Source organism: Mus musculus, chromosome 3 (assembly GCF_000001635.26).
Source record: "Mus musculus strain C57BL/6J chromosome 3, GRCm38.p6 C57BL/6J".
Classification (NCBI taxonomy): Eukaryota; Metazoa; Chordata; class Mammalia; order Rodentia; family Muridae; genus Mus; species Mus musculus.
The window spans coordinates 94,551,574-94,571,093 of NC_000069.6; the positions used below are offsets into that span (position 1 = coordinate 94,551,574).

Below are 19,520 nucleotides of genomic sequence, written 5' to 3' on the forward strand. Positions count from 1 at the left end.
AGAAGAGCCTGGACAGATGTTATACAGATACTAAGAGAACACAAACTGCAGCCCAGGCTACTATACCCAGCCAAACTCTCAATTATCATAGAGGGAGAAACCAAAGTATTCCACGACAAAACCAAATTCACGCATTATCTCTCCACGAATCCAGCCCTTCAAAGGATAATAACAGAAAAAAACCAATACAAGAACGGGAACAACGCCCTAGAAAAAACAAGAAGGTAATCCCTCAACAAACCTAAAAGAAGACAGCCACAAGAACAGAATGCCACCTTTAACAACTAAAATAACAGGAAGCAACAATTACTTTTCCTTAATATCTCTTAACATCAATGGTCTCAACTCGCCAATAAAAAGACATAGACTAACAAACTGGCTACACAAACAAGACCCAACATTTTGCTGCTTACAGGAAACTCATCTCAGAGAAAAAGATAGACACTACCTCAGAATGAAAGGCTGGAAAACAATTTTCCAAGTAAATGGTATGAAGAAACAAGCAGGAGTAGCCATCCTAATATCTGATAAGATTGACTTCCAACCCAAAGTCATCAAAAAAGACAAGGAGGGACACTTCATTCTCATCAAAGGTAAAATCCTCCAAGAGGAACTCTCAATTCTGAATATCTATGCTCCAAATACAAGAGCAGCCACATTCACTAAAGAAACTTTAGTAAAGCTCAAAGCACACATTGCGCCTCACACAATAATAGTGGGAGACTTCAACACACCACTTTCACCAATGGACAGATCATGGAAACAGAAACTAAACAGGGACACACTGAAACTAACAGAAGTGATGAAACAAATGGATCTGACAGATATCTACAAAACATTTTACCCTAAAACAAAAGGATATACCTTCTTCTCAGCACCTCATGGTACCTTCTCCAAAATTGACCACATAATAGGTCACAAATCAGGCCTCAACAGATTCAAAAATATTGAAATTGTCCCATGTATCCTATCAGATCACCATGCACTAAGGCTGATCTTCAATAACAAAATAAATAACAGAAAGCCAACATTCACATGGAAACTGAACAACACTCTTCTCAATGATACCTTGGTCAAGGAAGGAATAAAGAAAGAAATTAAAGACTTTTTAGAGTTTAATGAAAATGAAGCCACAACGTACCCAAACCTTTGGGACACAATGAAAGCATTTCTAAGAGGGAAACTCATAGCTATGAGTGCCTTCAAGAAAAAACGGGAGAGAGCACATACTAGCAGCTTGACAACACATCTAAAAGCTCTAGAAAAAAAGGAAGCAAATTCACCCAAGAGGAGTAGACGGCAGGAAATAATCAAACTCAGGGGTGAAATCAACCAAGTGGAAACAAGAAGAACTATTCAAAGAATTAACCAAACGAGGAGTTGGTTCTTTGAGAAAATCAACAAGATAGATAAACCCTTAGCTAGACTCACTAAAGGGCACAGGGACAAAATCCTAATTAACAAAATCAGAAATGAAAAGGGAGACATAACAACAGATCCTGAAGAAATCCAAAACACCATCAGATCCTTCTACAAAAGGCTATACTCAACAAAACTGGAAAACCTGGACGAAATGGACAAATTTCTGGACAGATACCAGGTACCAAAGTTGAATCAGGATCAAGTTGACCTTCTAAACAGTCCCATATCCCCTAAAGAAATAGAAGCAGTTATTAATAGTCTCCCAGCCAAAAAAAGCCCAGGACCAGACGGGTTTAGTGCAGAGTTCTATCAGACCTTCAAAGAAGATCTAACTCCAGTTCTGCACAAACTTTTTCACAAGATAGAAGTAGAAGGTATTCTACCCAACTCATTTTATGAAGCCACTATTACTCTGATACCTAAACCACAGAAAGATCCAACAAAGATAGAGAACTTCAGACCAATTTCTCTTATGAACATCGATGCAAAAATCCTTAATAAAATTCTCGCTAACCGAATCCAAGAACACACTAAAGCAATCATCCATCCTGACCAAGTAGGTTTTATTCCAGGGATGCAGGGATGGTTTAATATACGAAAATCCATCAATGTAATCCATTATATAAACAAACTCAAAGACAAAAACCACATGATCATCTCGTTAGATGCAGAAAAAGCATTTGACAAGATCCAACACCCATTCATGATAAAAGTTCTGGAAAGATCAGGAATTCAAGGCCAATACCTAAACATGATAAAAGCAATCTACAGCAAACCAGTAGCCAACATCAAAGTAAATGGAGAGAAGCTGGAAGCAATCCCACTAAAATCAGGGACTAGACAAGGCTGCCCACTTTCTCCCTACCTTTTCAACATAGTACTTGAAGTATTAGCCAGAGCAATTCGACAACAAAAGGAGATCAAGGGGATACAAATTGGAAAAGAGGAAGTCAAAATATCACTTTTTGCAGATGATATGATAGTATATATAAGTGACCCTAAAAATTCCAACAGAGAACTCCTAAACCTGATAAACAGCTTCGGTGAAGTAGCTGGATATAAAATTAACTCAAACAAGTCAATGGCCTTTCTCTACACAAAGAATAAACAGGCTGAGAAAGAAATTAGGGAAACAACACCCTTCTCAATAGCCACAAATAATATAAAATATCTCGGCGTGACTCTAACGAAGGAAGTGAAAGATCTGTATGATAAAAACTTCAAGTCCCTGAAGAAAGAAATTAAAGAAGATCTCAGAAGATGGAAAGATCTCCCATGCTCATGGATTGGCAGGACCAACATTGTAAAAATGGCTATCTTGCCAAAAGCAATCTACAGATTCAATGCAATCCCCATTAAAATTCCAACTCAATTCTTCAACGAATTAGAAGGAGCAATTTGCAAATTCATCTGGAATAACAAAAAACCGAGGATAGCAAAAACTCTTCTCAAGGATAAAAGAACCTCTGGTGGAATCACCATGCCTGACCTAAAGCTTTACTACAGAGCAATTGTGATAAAAACTGCATGGTACTGGTATAGAGACAGACAAGTGGACCAATGGAATAGAATTGAAGACCCAGAAATGAACCCACACACCTATGGTCACTTGATCTTCGACAAGGGAGCCAAAACCATCCAGTGGAAGAAAGACAGCATTTTCAACAATTGGTGCTGGCACAACTGGTTGTTATCATGTAGAAGAATGCGAATCGATCCATACTTATCTCCTTGTACTAAGGTCAAATCTAAGTGGATCAAGGAACTTCACATAAAACCAGAGACACTGAAACTTATAGAGGAGAAAGTGGGGAAAAGCCTTGAAGATATGGGCACAGGGGAAAAATTCCTGAACAGAACAGCAATGGCTTGTGCTGTAAGATCGAGAATTGACAAATGGGACCTAATGAAACTCCAAAGTTTCTGCAAGGCAAAAGACACTGTCTATAAGACAAAAAGACCACCAACAGACTGGGAAAGGATCTTTACCTATCCTAAATCAGATAGGGGACTAATATCCAACATATATAAAGAACTCAAGAAGGTGGACCTCAGAAAATCAAATAACCCCCTTAAAAAATGGGGCTCAGAACTGAACAAAGAATTCTCACCTGAGGAATACCGAATGGCAGAGAAGCACCTGAAAAAATGTTCAACATCCTTAATCATCAGGGAAATGCAAATCAAAACAACCCTGAGATTCCACCTCACACCAGTGAGAATGGCTAAGATCAAAAATTCAGGTGACAGCAGATGCTGGCGAGGATGTGGAGAAAGAGGAACACTCCTCCATTGTTGGTGGGATTGCAGGCTTGTACAACCACTCTGGAAATCAGTCTGGCGGTTCCTCAGAAAATTGGACATAGTACTACCGGAGGATCCAGCAATACCTCTCCTGGGCATATATCCAGAAGAAGCCCCAACTGGTAAGAAGGACACATGCTCCACTATGTTCATAGCAGCCTTATTTATAATAGCCAGAAACTGGAAAGAACCCAGATGCCCCTCAACAGAGGAATGGATACAGAAAATGTGGTACATCTACACAATGGAGTACTACTCAGCTATTAAAAAGAATGAATTTATGAAATTCCTAGCCAAATGGATGGACCTGGAGAGCATCATCCTGAGTGAGGTAACACAATCACAAAGGAACTCACACAATATGTACTCACTGATAAGTGGATACTAGCCCAAAACCTAGGATACCCACGATATAAGATACAATTTCCTAAACACATGAAACTCAAGAAAAATGAAGACTGAAGTGTGGACACTATGCCCCTCCTTAGAAGTGGGAACAAAACACCCATGGAAGGAGTTACAGAAACAAAGTTTGGAGCTGAGATGAAAGGATGGACCATGTAGAGACTGCCATATCCAGGGATCCACCCCATAATCAGCATCCAAACGCTGACACCATTGCATATACTAGCAAGATTTTATCGAAAGGACCCAGATGTAGCTGTCTCTTGTGAGACTATGCCAGGGCCTAGCAAACACAGAAGTGGATGCTCACAGTCAGCTAATGGATGGATCACAGGGCTCCCAATGGAGGAGCTAGAGAAAGTACCCAAGGAGCTAAAGGGATCTTCAACCCTATAGGTGGAACAACATTATGAACTAACCAGTACCCCTGAGCTCTTGACTCTAGCTGCATATGTATCAAAAGATGGCCTAGTCGGCCATCACTGGAAAGAGAGGCCCATTGGACACGCAGACTTTGTGTGCCCCGGTACAGGGGAACGCCAGGGCCAAAGGGGGGGAGTGGGTGGGTAGGGGAGTGGGGGTGGGTGGGTAAGGGGGACTTTTGGTATAGCATTGGAAATGTAAATGAGCTAAATACCTAATAAAAAATGGAAAAAAAAAAAAAGATCTGACCATTCATTTGTTACTCTGAAAGGCTTATTTTTGACTAGACTCAGACTTAGTCTTACCGCCACCCCCACCCCCACCCTATTTTTAGAGACAGGGTTTCTCTGCATAGCCCTGGCTGTCCTGAAACTCACTCAGTAGTCCAGGCTATGCACCATCACTGCCCAGCTGTCAATCAGATTTTTAAACCACCCTAAATCTGTACCACACCTTCAGTAGCCTACATAAAAGGACACAGACAAAAGCTTTGCCTTTTGCCTGCTAGCACTCTTGTTGGTAAGTTCACCTAACTTCTTGCTGCCAATTACTTCAGGATTCTAATAAAGTCCTCCAGGGTTCCTGCACCAAACTGGGTGGGACTAAAGAGATAATAGCCTCGAGTGTGTGTGTGTTTGTGTGTGTGTGTTCTGAACAGGTATGGCAACCATACTCATGTGTTTGAATACCTGGCCCATAAGAAGTGGCACTATTAGGAGGTGTGACCTTATTGGAGTAGTTGTGGCCTTGCTAAAGGAAGTGAAGGTAGACTCTAAGATTTTAAATGTGCTCAAGCCATGCCCAGCGTTGTACACAATCTCCTGTTACCTTCGAATCAAGATGTAGAACTCCTAGCTCCATCTCCAACACCATGTCTACCTAGACTCTACCATGTGTCCCACCATGAAGATAATAGACTAAACCTCTGAAACTGTAAGCCAGCCTCAGTTAAATGTTCTCCTTTGTTAAGAGTTGCCTTGGTCATGGTAACTATTCACAGCAATAAAACCCCAACACTAACAAACACACACACACACACACACACACACACACACACACACACACATTCTGGGCTGGAGAGATGGTTCAACTAAAGAGCACTGACTGCTTTCAGAGGTCCTGGGTTCAATTCCCAGCAACCACATGGTAGCTCAAAACCATCTGTAATGAGATCTGATGCCCTCTTCTGGTGTGTCTGAAGACAGCTACAGTGTACTTATATATAATAAATAAATAAATAAATAAATCTTTTTTAAAAATTTTATCAGTTCTATTCATTCAGAAAACCTTGACTAATAAATTCACTATGCAATGGAAAACTAATGGAAGTTAAAATAAAATACAGATTCATAATATAACACAGGTAAGCCTTGAAGAGATGCTAAATGAAAGAAGTCACACTCAAAAATCCTATATGACATATTTATATGACATATTCAATATATATAAACTTATAGGACAGAAAGCACACTAGTATAACCTAGAGCTGGAAGAAGATGAAAGGTTTAGGAGATGATGTTATAGGCTATATACTGTATCAAAGTAATGAAGACACTAGAATCGACTGCTGTGGTACAATCTGCAAATACTCTAAATAACAGTAAACTATATAACTTATATGATTATAGTAATGATTTATACATTATTGTGTGAATCCATAGATTTATCAATAACATTACAAAAATTGTTAAAGTAACTATAAAACATTTATAAAAAAAAAAACAGAAAAATAAAGTAAGGCACGGTAGAACATAACTGCAGCCTCAGCTTTCAGAAGTCTAAGGCAGGAGCATCATGAGGCCAAGGCCAGACTAGGCTATATGGTAAGTCCCTGAAGAGAGCTGGGGGTGGAAGGGTTGACATTCTGGGCTTAGGCAGTGTACTGGCTAGTTTTGTGTCAACTTGACACAGCTGGAGTTATCATAGAGAAAGGAGCTTCAGTTGAGGAAATGCCTCCATGAGATACAACTGTCAGGCATTTTCTCAATTAGTGATCAAGGGGAAAGGCCCCTTGTGAGTGGGACCATCTCTGAGCTGGTAGTCTTGGGTTCTATAAGAGAGCAGGCTGAGCAAGCCAGGGGAAGCAAGCCAGTAAAGAACATCCCTCCATGGCCTCTGCATCAGCTCCTGCTTCCTGATCTGCTTGAGTTCCAGTCTTGACTTCCTTTGGTGATGAACAGCAGTATGGAAGTGTAAGCCAAATAAACCCTTTCCTCCCCAACTTGCTTCTTGGTCCTGAGGTTTGTGCAGGAATAGAAACCCTGACTAAGACAGGCAGCTTTTCTAAAACATTAAAATTTGATAAAGTGAACTTCACCAAAGTTTCTAACTTCCACTCTTTAAAACAGTTTAAAAAATTAAAAGCCAAGCCACAGACCAGGAAAATACAAAACATCTAAGAGAGGATTTACACTCAGTACACATAATAAATTCTTATAACAGAATAATAAACAACCAAAATGTTACATGAACAGAAAATTAACAGAACCTCCACACCAATGATAACAGATGAATGGCTATTAATCTACGGAAATCAATTCATTACCAATGAGTTATTAGATAAGTATAAATTAAAACTGAAGTGGGATATCACTATACCCACAAGAATGCCCACCAGGGGGCTGGAGGAATGGCTTAGTGGTCAAGCGCACTCTCTGCTCTTGCCAACGACCATGCCCTCCCATTACTCCAGCCCCAGGGATCCAACACCTTCTTCTCACCTCTGCAAGTACCTACAAACAGTTGGCATACACTAACACAGACACACACACATACATAAGAAAAATACTTAACAAAATAAAAACCAGAATACTCTGTAGTAAGGATGGCTCTGTGGTTAAGAGAACCCAAGTTTGGTTCCAACCAGAAGCTCATAACCAATTGCTCTAAGATCTGACATCTCTGGTCTGAGGCAGGAAAACCATGAGTTAAATGCCACCCAGGGATATATGGCAAGTCCCTATGGGGGTGATGGGGGTGTAATTAAAATACCAAATATTGAAGTTATAGAAAACTAGAATTCTCTACTGCAAATGAGAAAACATGACAAAGGCACTTTTAAAAAGCAGCTTGTCAGTTTCTTTTCTTTTCTGTTGAATTTTTCAAACAGGGTTTCCTATAGACCAGACTGGCCTCAAACGTAACTGTGTAGCTGAGAAGGCCCTTGAACTGCTGATCCCCTGTCTCTAGCTCGAGTGCTAGGATTACAGGAATGTTCTCTTGTACACCTGATTTTGTTGCTAGGGCCTGACCAGAGCTTCATGGACGCTAAGCATAGTATCTCCCTCTGAGTTACACATCCAGTCCTAGTCTGGCAGGGATTTGTATGTGTGCAGTGAATACATGAGTGTGTTCGTGCATACCTGTGTAATGTGGTGTACAAACAACAGAGGACATTGACTGTCTTCCTCCATCACTTCTGCCTTGTTACTTGGAGGCAAGGGCTCTTACTTCTCAGACAGTCTGGCAGTCAGCAAGTTCCAGTGATGATCCTGTCTCCACTCATCTGGCTTGTTCCATGGGTATCTAAACTCAGGTCCTCATAGTTGTGCAGCAAGCACTCTTAACCAATGAGACATCTTGTAAGCTCTGCAGTTTCTTGTAACATAGAAGAGGGTCAGTAAGATGGCTCAGTTGGTAAGGTGGCTTGCCACAAAGCCTGATGACCTGAGTTCAATCCCTGGAACCTACATGGTAGGAGAGAACCAACTCCCACACATGTTGTTTGCTGACCTATACACACCCATGAACGCAAATATCCACACCCCAACCCCAACACACAAATAAAAAAATGTAAAGAGCTAATAATAATAAAGTTGAAAAGTAACTAAGGAAAGACACTCAATGATGACCTCAAGTCTCTGCATGCACAAGCACGTGTGTGCACTCACACATACACAGTACTGAAGTAGTTAATCTTTACTGTTAACTTGACTTGATACAGAAGGTAACCTTTCATTTCCAAAGGAGTTCACGGAGGAGGGCAGGACTACCCTGAATGCGGGCAACGCCATTCACAGGCTGAATAAAAGTTAAAAGGAGAAAGCAAGTTAAGCATTCATCTCTTCCTGCTTCCTGGGTGTGGGCGTGATGTGACTGACTGCCTATGGCTTCCAACCACAGCAACTGGAAACACTCCAGCCCCCATGCCTTCCCTAACACTGAGTACTTGAACCATGAGCCCAAACAAACCTTCCCTTCCTCAGCTTACTGCTGTGTGGTGTTTTGCTGCAGTAACTAATACAAGTACACATTGTTTGTTTGGCATTCCAAGAGAGAGAGAGAGAGAGAGAGAAATATAGAGACAGAAAGCAGATCAGTGGTTAGTTAACAAAGGAAAATAACTATAAAACATAACAGGGGAACTTGGGGCTGCTGAAAGTATTCTGTCCTTATGTGGTAGTACATAAAAGACTATAAACATCATAAAACTGGACATCTAGGCAGATGAAAGTTAACATACAAAAACTTTGCTAATAAAACTGACCCTTTACAAAAGAATAATTAGTAGTTTCATTCCTTGTCTCAAGGCTTACAGAAGTTTCCAAAGTCCTAGGTTAATTCTCAAAAAGTTCCATAACTAATCAGCTCTCATTTCTAAAGTTTGTGTACAGCTCTAAGAACACAGAGACCATGCTGCCACAAAACCTATGTGCAATTATCCCCAGCTAACTTGTTTTGTTCAGCATCCCCCTGCCCCTAGGAAGAATTCCACAAGCACTTAGCAGCACATTCCTATACATGGGACAAATTCTACTTTTAGAGGCAGTAACTTTAATCAGCATATCAGTTTTTTATTTTATAGAGTGTTAAACGTAGAACCTTATGTATGTTAGTTAAACACTACCCACTGAGCTAGATCCCCAGCCCTACAGGCCAGCTCTAGACACCTGTAGTCTATTTGCCAATATCTAACAGAACCCACTACATTTCTAAAAAGAATTAAATAATTTATGCTTTTTATGTCAATGTTTCTGAAACAATTAAAGGTAAATAAGTACACAGTGCAACCAAGAGAACAAATAAACAGCAGCAGCTAAGGTTTGAAGACAAGCACCATGGGAAACAGGCTGTCACATATCACCTAAAATTCAAGATGAGTTCTACTTATCCACAAAATAGAAATGTGCAAAACAGCTCAGGGAATTGCAGTCAAAGTATACTAGGGCCTCGAGGGGAAAACTCAGGAGTTAATCATGCACACAGACATCACCAAGAACTGAAAGAACAAGGTGTGGAGAGGAATGAGTACAGGAATGCACAAGCTTCAAAATGACAAACCTCTGTATTACCCAAATATTTTGGAAGGTATCTTTTAAAATTATCTCGCTCTATAGCTCCAGAGCCAACAGTAAATCAGACTACAGCTAGCAGAGACATATGGTTAAAAATAATATTCACAAATACAAACTTGAAACTGTCAGAAAATTAAACAAAATTGTTCTTATGCAGAAACTTATTACTGTAGGCCACCCCCTGCAATAAATCAATTAGTGTCAAGATCTTCTCTGAGTGAGCCTAACTTCCTGACAAACTGGCCAAGGCTGCAGTCTTATTTGATCTCCTGAAATATACTCACAATGAGACTGAGGGAAATACAAGCTAACTACATGTTTGAGGATCAAGTTGGGCTGACACTCACCACAAACTTCTCACCATTCTGCTCCACATGTTTGTATGTGGGGACCGATATGGGCACTGCTTGCTTTTCTGTGTAATCATAAAATGATTGTCCCAAGGAGTCGTCACTGGGATCTAGGTTATCAGCCTCATGAGGAGGTACAGACAACACTGTCAAGATCAATTCCTTCTCGCCTGCTCGGATCAGGTCCACCACCTGCTTGTGTGTCGCCCCCTCAACATTCACGCCGTTCCTAAGGGGAAAAAGGGAAAAAAACAGTCCCATAAACCAGACGGGTTCAAACACTTTGTAACTCCACCCTCCTGTCCCCACTCCAGTGTCATAGTATGAGCCATAGAATCAAAAGATTCATCTGGTTCCAGAAAAGCTGTTTATCTTTCAGAGTCTAAAGTGAAAAGGCTGTTTGTGAACTTATGGCAGGGAGAGGAAATGCAAACAGGAGAGACCTACCCTTCCTCTAGTCCAGAATGCTACACACTGCTCGATTCAGGAAAGCATGTGGGAAAGATGGGGATGCTGGGGAGAAATAAAGCTCATTTTAGCCATCCCAACAGTCTGCTTCCCTTGTTTTAACCAGCCATATGTACAATACTATCAAAGTGCCTTGAATACTTCTCCCACTTTTACTACAGTCTGTTCACCTACACTTCAAGGGGATTTCCTTCCTAAGACTTATTTCTACTATTTTTAATTATGTGTATATATGGGTATGTGCACATAAACACAGAGGCCGGAGGCCTGGAGCTAGAGTTACAGGCCACTGTGAGCCATCCAAGATGGGTACTGGAAAACCAAACTTGGGTCCTCTGCAACAGCATTATACATTCTCAACCACTGAGTCATATCTCCAACCCCAGAGATTTTCTTTTAAAAAACTCCCCTTTGTAGAGATTGTAGGTGTGCCCCCAAGATAGTTACTTAAATTATATATACATTTTCCCCATATCTTCAAATTAACCTTCCTTTATACGAATTTATTATCTTGATAGTTAAAAAGTATTAACCTGCATATAGACCAGTTTCCTCTATCTCTTGGCTTCTAAATGGACAAGATTACCTCTCTAAACTGCATTATTTTCAGGGGCTAGAGAGATTGCTCAGCAATTAGGAGCACTGGCTGCTCTTCCAAAGGACCTGGAGTCAGTTCCTAGCACCCACATGGCAGCTCACAATTGTCTGTGACTCCAGTTCCAGGGGCTCTGACACCCTCATACAGACACACATGCAGTCAGAACACCAATGTACATAAAATAAACATTTTAAAATTATTTTTTAAATTCTATTATTTGACCTAACTTCTTTTGTTCTCCCAATCAGCCTGGATAATCTCATAGGATGATTTGGATATATGAATAAGCTAAACATTTTCTCCTCCATACATTTCACTTTAAACTCTGTATAATCTGTCCAAACCAAGAAATACGCACCTACAGTTATACACAAGTCAACCTATTCACTTCACTTGTACAGACCCTGAAACAAGGAGAAGTGTAAGATACAGAAGAACAATAACTTTGTTAAGAAAGGTGCCTAGTCCCACAAATACTCAACAAACTGACAGCCTTCCCAGAACGCTGACCTAGTGAGCTGCCTCAGTAAAACCACTGAGCAGCTGGCCTCAAGGTTCCCTGGCACTCACCAGAGACACAGTTAAAATACACCTGGCCTCTACTCACTTTACTATTTAAAGTTTATCCTCCTGTTAGAGTTAGACTATTTTTTCAGTTCTGTTCCAAACCTTTAGGGTCTTCCCTTCCTGAAGAGAATGCTGAGTTTTCAGCCGTGGACTAGCCTTGTATCTAAAACACCCATCTGTATAAACAGAGCAGAAAGGAGAGACCTCAGCCAGCCTCCCCTCACCCCCCCATTTCTCCTTTAGCAATGTAGGCAGTAAACCCGGCTGGGTACCGCACTCAGTCTGTAAGCTGAGCACGCAGGAGGATTACTAGCATGTGCTACATGGCAAGGCGCTGTCTCCAAAAACTCAGAAAAAGAAAAATTCTCTGATCCTCAAAACTCCTGACATTTCTCAACCTAAAATTCTAATTATAAGTAAATTCTTAAAAGTAGTGATTTAACCAAAACCATCAGTTCTATACATAAAAATTAAGGGTGTCTTTGTGATAGAAATTCCAATTTATACAATCTGAAAAGAAACCAGACTATGAAATTCCAACTTTTCAAACATAATCCTGGAGGCAGAGACATGAGGATCTCTGCTTCCAGGCCAACATGAGCTACGATACTCACTTTAAAAAGCCAAGCAAGAAAGGAGAGGAGTAAGAAGGAGATGAGACTGAGAAGGGGTGTAGAGTAGAGCTCATAGTGGGGCACCTGGGGTTCAGTTTAGAGCTCAGAGCGGGCATGACATCATGCATCAAGACACTGGGGGGACAAGAAACTGAAACCTAAACTTATGAGCTGGCAAAGGAGTTCATCATCTTAATACTTCTGAGAAAACTCAACTGACAAGGTTAGAAATCATCACAGGATGTATTGATCCCTAAGGACCTTAGCTTATTAACAAATATTCATTTTAATTTTTCAATAAAATAGGAGACATAAAACATCTCAAAGACTCAAAAATACAATATCCTAAACACTAACAAGATTGTTTTGTGAATATATCCTCAAATCTTACTATTTTCCTTTTGTTTTTCCTTTTGTTTTTGTTTTTGAGACAGTCTCTCAGGCTGGAGGGATGGCTCAGCGGTTAAGAGCACTAACTGCTCTACCAAAGATCCTGTGTTCAATTCAATTCCAGCAACCACATGGTGGCACACAACCATCTGTGATGGACTCCGATGCCCTCTTCTGGTGTGTCTGGAGATAGTGACAGTATACCCACATATATAAAATAAATAACTCTTAAAAAAAAAAAAAGACAGTCTCTCTACAGAGCCCTTTTTTTCCTTTAAAGCATTGTTTGTTTTTTTTAGCAGAGCAAACATATATTTATTACAGGAAAAACTACCCCCCATGGCTCTGCCCTCCCCCCACCCCCCTCCGGGAGGAATGAACACTTTCCCCAGCGTTCCCAGACAGGATCTGACTTTGCAGCCACACCCTGACTTCACTTCTGCTGCCACAGCTCCCTAGTATGGACATCACAGCATATGTCACCCCATCTTGGAGTACTTTGTTTATAGTCTTGGAAATTAGTGACCCTACAAAATTTGTAGGTAAAAGTGTATTTATGTGCATGTATATGTTTTCTGGGGAGAGCATTTCTGGAGAGTGCATGTCTTTCATTGGTTTCAAAAAAGAATATGTAATCTCCAAAAAGATTAAAAACTCCTGATTTCAAAACACAACTTCAAGCTGTAAACAGAAATGAACTGCTCCTTGAGTCACTCATAAAAGTCCTCCCTGAAGCTGGCTACAGTGCCATGTACTTTTGATCCCAGCAAATCTGGAAGCAGAGGCTTCTGTGCGTTCAAGGCTAGCCTGCTTTATATAGTGAGTCCAGGCCAGCCAGAGCAAGAGAGTGAGACTGTGTCAAAAATAAATAAATCCCAGAAAGACTCCAGAGAAATTTAAGAGAGGGTTATAAACAGCCAGACAGCAACAGGAGCAGCTTCAGTTCCCTGTCCTGATCGTCAAGAATGTACTTCCAACTGGCTAACATCCCAAAAACTTCATTAAAAAATACAGATGAGAGATGAGGGGTGGGGATTCGGCTCAGTGGCAGAATACTTACTCAGCTTGCATGAGCCCTAGATTCAACCCCAAGCATTACAAAAAGAGACACACACACAGAAAAAAAAAAAAAAAAAAAAAAAACAGGAAAGAACTTCTAGTGTTCTGTGCCATATCCTAAACACATTTGCTAATGTTCATCTGGATAACTGCAGAAGGAATGCTCTATGTGCCTTCACTTAATACAAAGAAAGAAATTCTTTCATTCTCTAAAGAATGAAGTCACTAAAAAACTCCAGGCCATCTAATTTGAAACAGGGCCCTCCCTCCTCAGGAATTTCCAGGGCTTCTCAGTCATAAAAGTGTTAGTCATAGGATAGAGAGACAGCTCAGTATGTGTATACTCCTTTTGGAGAAGACTCAAGTTCAATTCCCAACACCTACTCTATGTGGCTCACAACTGTAACAAGCTACGACACACCTCAGGCCTCCAAGAGCACTGGTAATCACATGCATATACCCGAATTCATTCACACACACACACACACACACACACACACACACACACACACACACACACATACACGCTCTCTCTCACTCATAAATAACTACTTTTAATGTACTAGTCATTAAAATGTTGGTATAATACACTGTTTTACACAAGAACACTATTAAACCAGGTTCAAGTATGGTCCCAAACTTATACAAACCTGAAATATAAATAAATACAAAATGTAACTTCCATCAAAAAGGGAAGTTTCAGCAGTGCAGACATTTGTCTCAAAGCATGGGCTCTAGGGAGTCAGACTGCATGGGGTCTGAATACCAATGATGCCGTCTTAGATAAGACCTTATTTAGTATTAGGTAACTCATTCAGTCTTGCTAGACCTCAATTCCCCAATCTGTATGAAAAGCCACCACATACAGCTAATGAAGGCTATGAGAACTAAAGACAGAGCCACTGATAAAGCTATTAGGACAGTGATATCCACACAGTAAGTGAGCTGGTTCAACTTGTTCTCCATGACAATAAAACCTCTTCCAACAATTTTGTTTTCCTTCCGTCTTCATAACATAATCTATCAGAAATTCATCTGAAAATAAATGATCACAAAATAAGCAAGCATCAGAGAACCCACACAAGTCCAACCAACAACACAAAAGATGTGCAGTGAACTAAGAAATACCAACCTATCCTTTTCCACAAAGAAGTCAGTATCTTCAAGGAACTATCAAAAAGAATTCAACAAATATGTGACCAAAGAAATAAAACTGAATGTTAATGACAGAATCAGGAGGGTAAGTCCCGAGGCTGGAGAGAAGTAACAGCTCTGCAGGTAAGAGTATTCACTGCTCTTTCAAGAGGACCTGAGTTCAGTCGCCAGCACCCACACCCATCAGCTCACAACTGCCTATAACCCTAGCTCCTTCAACACCTGCGTGCATGGGTGTACCTATACATAAACATCATCTACATGCACAACTGCATTCATACACATACTTTAATATAATTGTGAATAAATAAGTACATTTTTTAAAGATGCTAAGCCTACAGGTACTCATTTTACAATCCTTTCAACTTCTCTGTGTTTGAAATTTTCCATAAGAAAATGTTTTATAATAAAACCCATAAATAAGACCTGAGTTTTATTTGGGAATCTAAGTGATATTCAAATTACCTGGATGTTTTCAGCATTGTAAAGATGCACTTGATAATTTTAAAGAAAGCCTCATTTTTACTTTGAAATCAATGTTTAGCTCCAATGGAGACATTTTTAGCTAGCTAATGGAAGTGGCTTCAAATAGTACAACTAAAGTTAGCCAGCTGAGGAAATTACGAAGCTAATATAAACACTTCCAGAAGCAGAAGAGAAGCTCTGGTCAGGATTTATACTCTGCTTCTGAAGGAAGCTAGACATAATGGAACAAGGTTTGGACAAAAACATAACAAAGCAAACTTCTGTATAAACCAGGGAAAGGAGCCATTTCTACCCCACAAGCACAATACTATGTGACCCCTGGTGACATACACGAGTGACTAAATGGCAATTAATCCTCAGAAGCAGTCCTTTAAACACAGCCAATAGACTCATGCAATTGTAAGCAGTAAGATGCTTTCCAACTTTATACATTAAAACACAATGGCAATGTGCCACAAGTGCCTAAATTTTAACAAGTGACAAGGACACAAGAAGGCTTGGTGGGTAAAAAGCACTTGCTATATAAGCATAAATGCCTGTGTTCAAATCCCAGCATTCATGTAAAAAGCCAAGAGCAGCTGCAAGGTTGCAAGTGTCTATAAATCCAGTGGTGAAGGATGGAAACAGTGTTGTTATTTTTTGTTTGTTTATTTATTTATTTATTTATTTATTGTTAATGAACTAATGCCCGGGAATTATCTTGGTCAGTAAAGTACTTGTCTTACAAGCATGAAGATCTGAGTTAGATTCCCAAAACCCACATTAAGGAAGGAAGACAGGGAAGCAGGCAGGCCTACCTGACATGCCAGGTATTACACATGCTTTTAAATTTAGCACTCAGGAGGCAGAAGCAGGTGAATTTCTGTGGGTTCAAGTCTATCTTGGTCTACACAGTAAGTTCCAGATGAGCAAGCACTGCAGAATGAGACTGTGTGTGTGTTTCTGTATGTTTGGAGATAGATAGATAGATAGATAGATAGATAGATAGACAGACAGACAGGCAGGCAGGCAGGCAGGCAGGCAGGCAGGCAGGCAGGCAGGTAGATATCTCCAAACATGTCAGTGCAGAACTATAATCCTAGAAACAGGATCTGGAGATAGAAACAGGAAGGGCTGTGGGGTTTGCTGGTTAGCCAGTCCAGGTCAATTAGTAAGCTTCAGGGGGCAATGAGAAAACATGTCTCAAAGGGAATGGACATCACGTGTGTGTGTGTGTGTGTGTGTGTGTGTGTGTGTGTGTGTGTGTGTGTGTGTGTGTGCTGAAGTGTGTATGCACATGATGTACGTGGAGGCCCCAGGTTGATGTCAGGAATCTTCCTTAATGACAACCACCTTTTCTTTTTAAAGCAGTTTTTCAGTCTAACCCAGAGCTAGCTCATCAATATACTAATCTGACTAGCTAGCTTGCTCAGGCACCCTCTGCCACCACTTTCCAAGGCTGTGCTTACAGGTATACCATGTGGCATTTATGTGGATTTTAGGGATCTGAACTCTAGTCCTCTTGCTTTACCCATTTAGCTACCTTTCCCAGCTTGTAGACAGCATTTCCAAAGCTGACACTCAGTTGTCCTCTTGCCTTTACATGCACACACACATGCATGCACACCTATACATGCACACTTCAACATGCATGCACACACTTTTGAAAATGTGTACTTTATATAGATCAAGGCTATGCATCGATGGTAGAGTGCTTGCCTATCAATGTCCTAGATTTGGACTTCTAGTACTGCTCAAAGTAAGTTAGTTAATTAATTTTTAAAAAAGATTTATTTTTTTTTATTTTATTTTATGTGAGTACACTGTAGCTGTCTTCAGACACACCAGAAGAGGGCATCAGATCTCATTACAGATGGTTGTGAGCCACCGTGTGGTTGCTGGGATTTGAACTCAGGACCTTCAGAGAAGCAGTCAGTGCTCTTAACCACTGAGCCATCTCTCCAGCCCAGTTAATTCTTTAAGCAAATATTATAAAGTTGAAAATTTAGGGCTGAGCAGATGTGCTACACGCCTTTATCTCAGCACTCGGCAGGCAGAGACAGATGGATCTGAGTTCGAGTCCTGCCTGGTCTACAGAGTGAGTTCCAGAACAGCAAAGACTACACATAGAGAAACACTTGTCAAAAAAAAAACAGAAAAAGGAAAGAAAATTTAGTTGTAAGGAGGGAACTCTGGGAGAATCCTACATTCAGGAAGCTGAGGTGGCAGGACAAAACTCAAGGCTAGCCTGGGGTACATAGCAAGTTCAAGATCAGCCTCTGATAACATACTGAGGCCCTGTCTCCAAAAAATATAAAACTTCTAAAAAGAACAGAGTACAAAAGCTCTATGTGATTTGGTGTTTGAAAATGAGATTTTAGATATGACCTTAAAGACACGGTCCACAAATGGAAAAAACTAGCAAGCTAAACTTTACCTAAAACTTAAAAAGTCTCTATGAAAGACAGAGAATGAAAACATTTACAAAAACGTGTATCCAAAAAAGTATCTGTATCTAAATACATGGCAAACTCTTAAAACACAACAACCCAATTTACTTGGGGCGGGGGGAGGGACAACACTGTGCATATGAAGTCAAGGAATTACTTTTGGGAATCAGTACTCGCCTTCCACTATATAAGCCCCAGGAATCAAACAAAGGTTCTTGGGCTTGGTGGTAAGTGCCTTTATCAGCTGAGCCTTCTCCCTGGCCCCACAACCCAAATTAAAAATGGGCAAAGTATCTGAACAGATATCTCACTGAAGATATGCAGATGGCAAGTAAATACATGAAATGAAATTCAACATTCATCATGGAGGAATTCAAAATCAAAACAATAGCATGGCCATTAAACATGGCTAAAATCCAAACTTACATGTCAGACACCAAATACCAGTAAAGATGTGAGATAAATACAATTGTCCTTGTTGCAAGAATGTAAAATGGTAGTCACTTTTTGTGTGGTGGTTTGAATGAGAACAGCCCCCCAGAGGTTCACATATTTGCATACTTAATTCCTGGCAGATGAACTGCTAGGTGAGGACAGAGATTTGTCTTTCTTGGAATAGGTGTACCACTAGGAGTGGGGTGCCAGGACCAGTATTTGACTGTTCCCATTGCCCTCTCCATCCCTCGAGGTTGCCTGAGGATCTCATCTACCTCTCCAGCATCATGTTTATCTGCCTGCCACCATGTTCCCTGCCATGATGATAATGAACTAACCCTCTGGAACTATAAGCAAGCCCCAGTATTTCTTTTTATGAGTTGCCTTGGTCATGGTGTCTTTTCATAGCACTAGTACAGTGACTTTGAAAGGCAAGTTGACCATTTTTTATATAGTTTTACTATCCAATCCATCAATCATGCTCCTATGTGTTGACCCAGATGAACAGAAAAATTCACAGCCACAATAAAACCTGTACACAGATGCTTAAAACATCCTTATTCATAAGCGTCCCAAACTATTCCTTCAATCAGTGAATGAATACATCCATATAATCAAGTATTAATTCAGCTATCAAAGGAAATATGCTACTGGGGTTGGAGCACTGACTGACCCTGCAAAGAACACAGGTTTAGTTCCTAGCACTCACATGGCAGCTTATAATGGGTGCACAATGCTATCTGTCAAACAAAACCTATAAACTATCCAACACAGAATGAATCTTTATGTACACAATTTCTGAAACTAAGACAACCCTTTGTCTCCTTAAGAGTTGGGTATATGACAACAACTGGATTTACCAAATTTTTGTTTGTGTACAGGGGTGTGTGTGTGTGTGTTTGTGTGTGTGTGTGTCATTCCTAGAGGCTGGAGTTACAGCTTTTATAGAACACTAACTTAAGATCTAAACCCTGGTTCTCTGATTGTAACGCAAATGCTCTTAACCACTAATAGATCTCTCTAGCCCTTATCAGCACTTTTATTTTTCATTTAATTTAAAGGTATGGGTACTTTGCCCACATGTATGTGCACCAGTTGCATACTTGGTGTCACAGAGGCCA

General features: G+C 40.4%; 1 protein-coding gene across 5 annotated transcripts in view; it reads right to left on the reverse strand.

Moving 5' to 3' along the window:
- Snx27 (sorting nexin family member 27) overlaps window positions 1–19,520 on the reverse strand; it is an 85,195-nt gene that overhangs the window by 54,032 nt on the left and 11,643 nt on the right. For 2 of the 5 annotated variants that reach the window (NM_001082484.2, NM_029721.2), the window contains exon 2: window positions 10,196–10,427. The exons of 2 other annotated variants lie outside the window; for them this stretch is intronic. In NM_001082484.2, coding sequence (NP_001075953.1) covers window positions 10,196–10,427 — 232 coding nt within the window. Of the gene's footprint in view, window positions 1–10,195; window positions 10,428–10,645; window positions 14,547–19,520 lie in introns of those variants that run through there. One more of the 5 variants, XM_006502258.4, reaches the window with a different exon arrangement.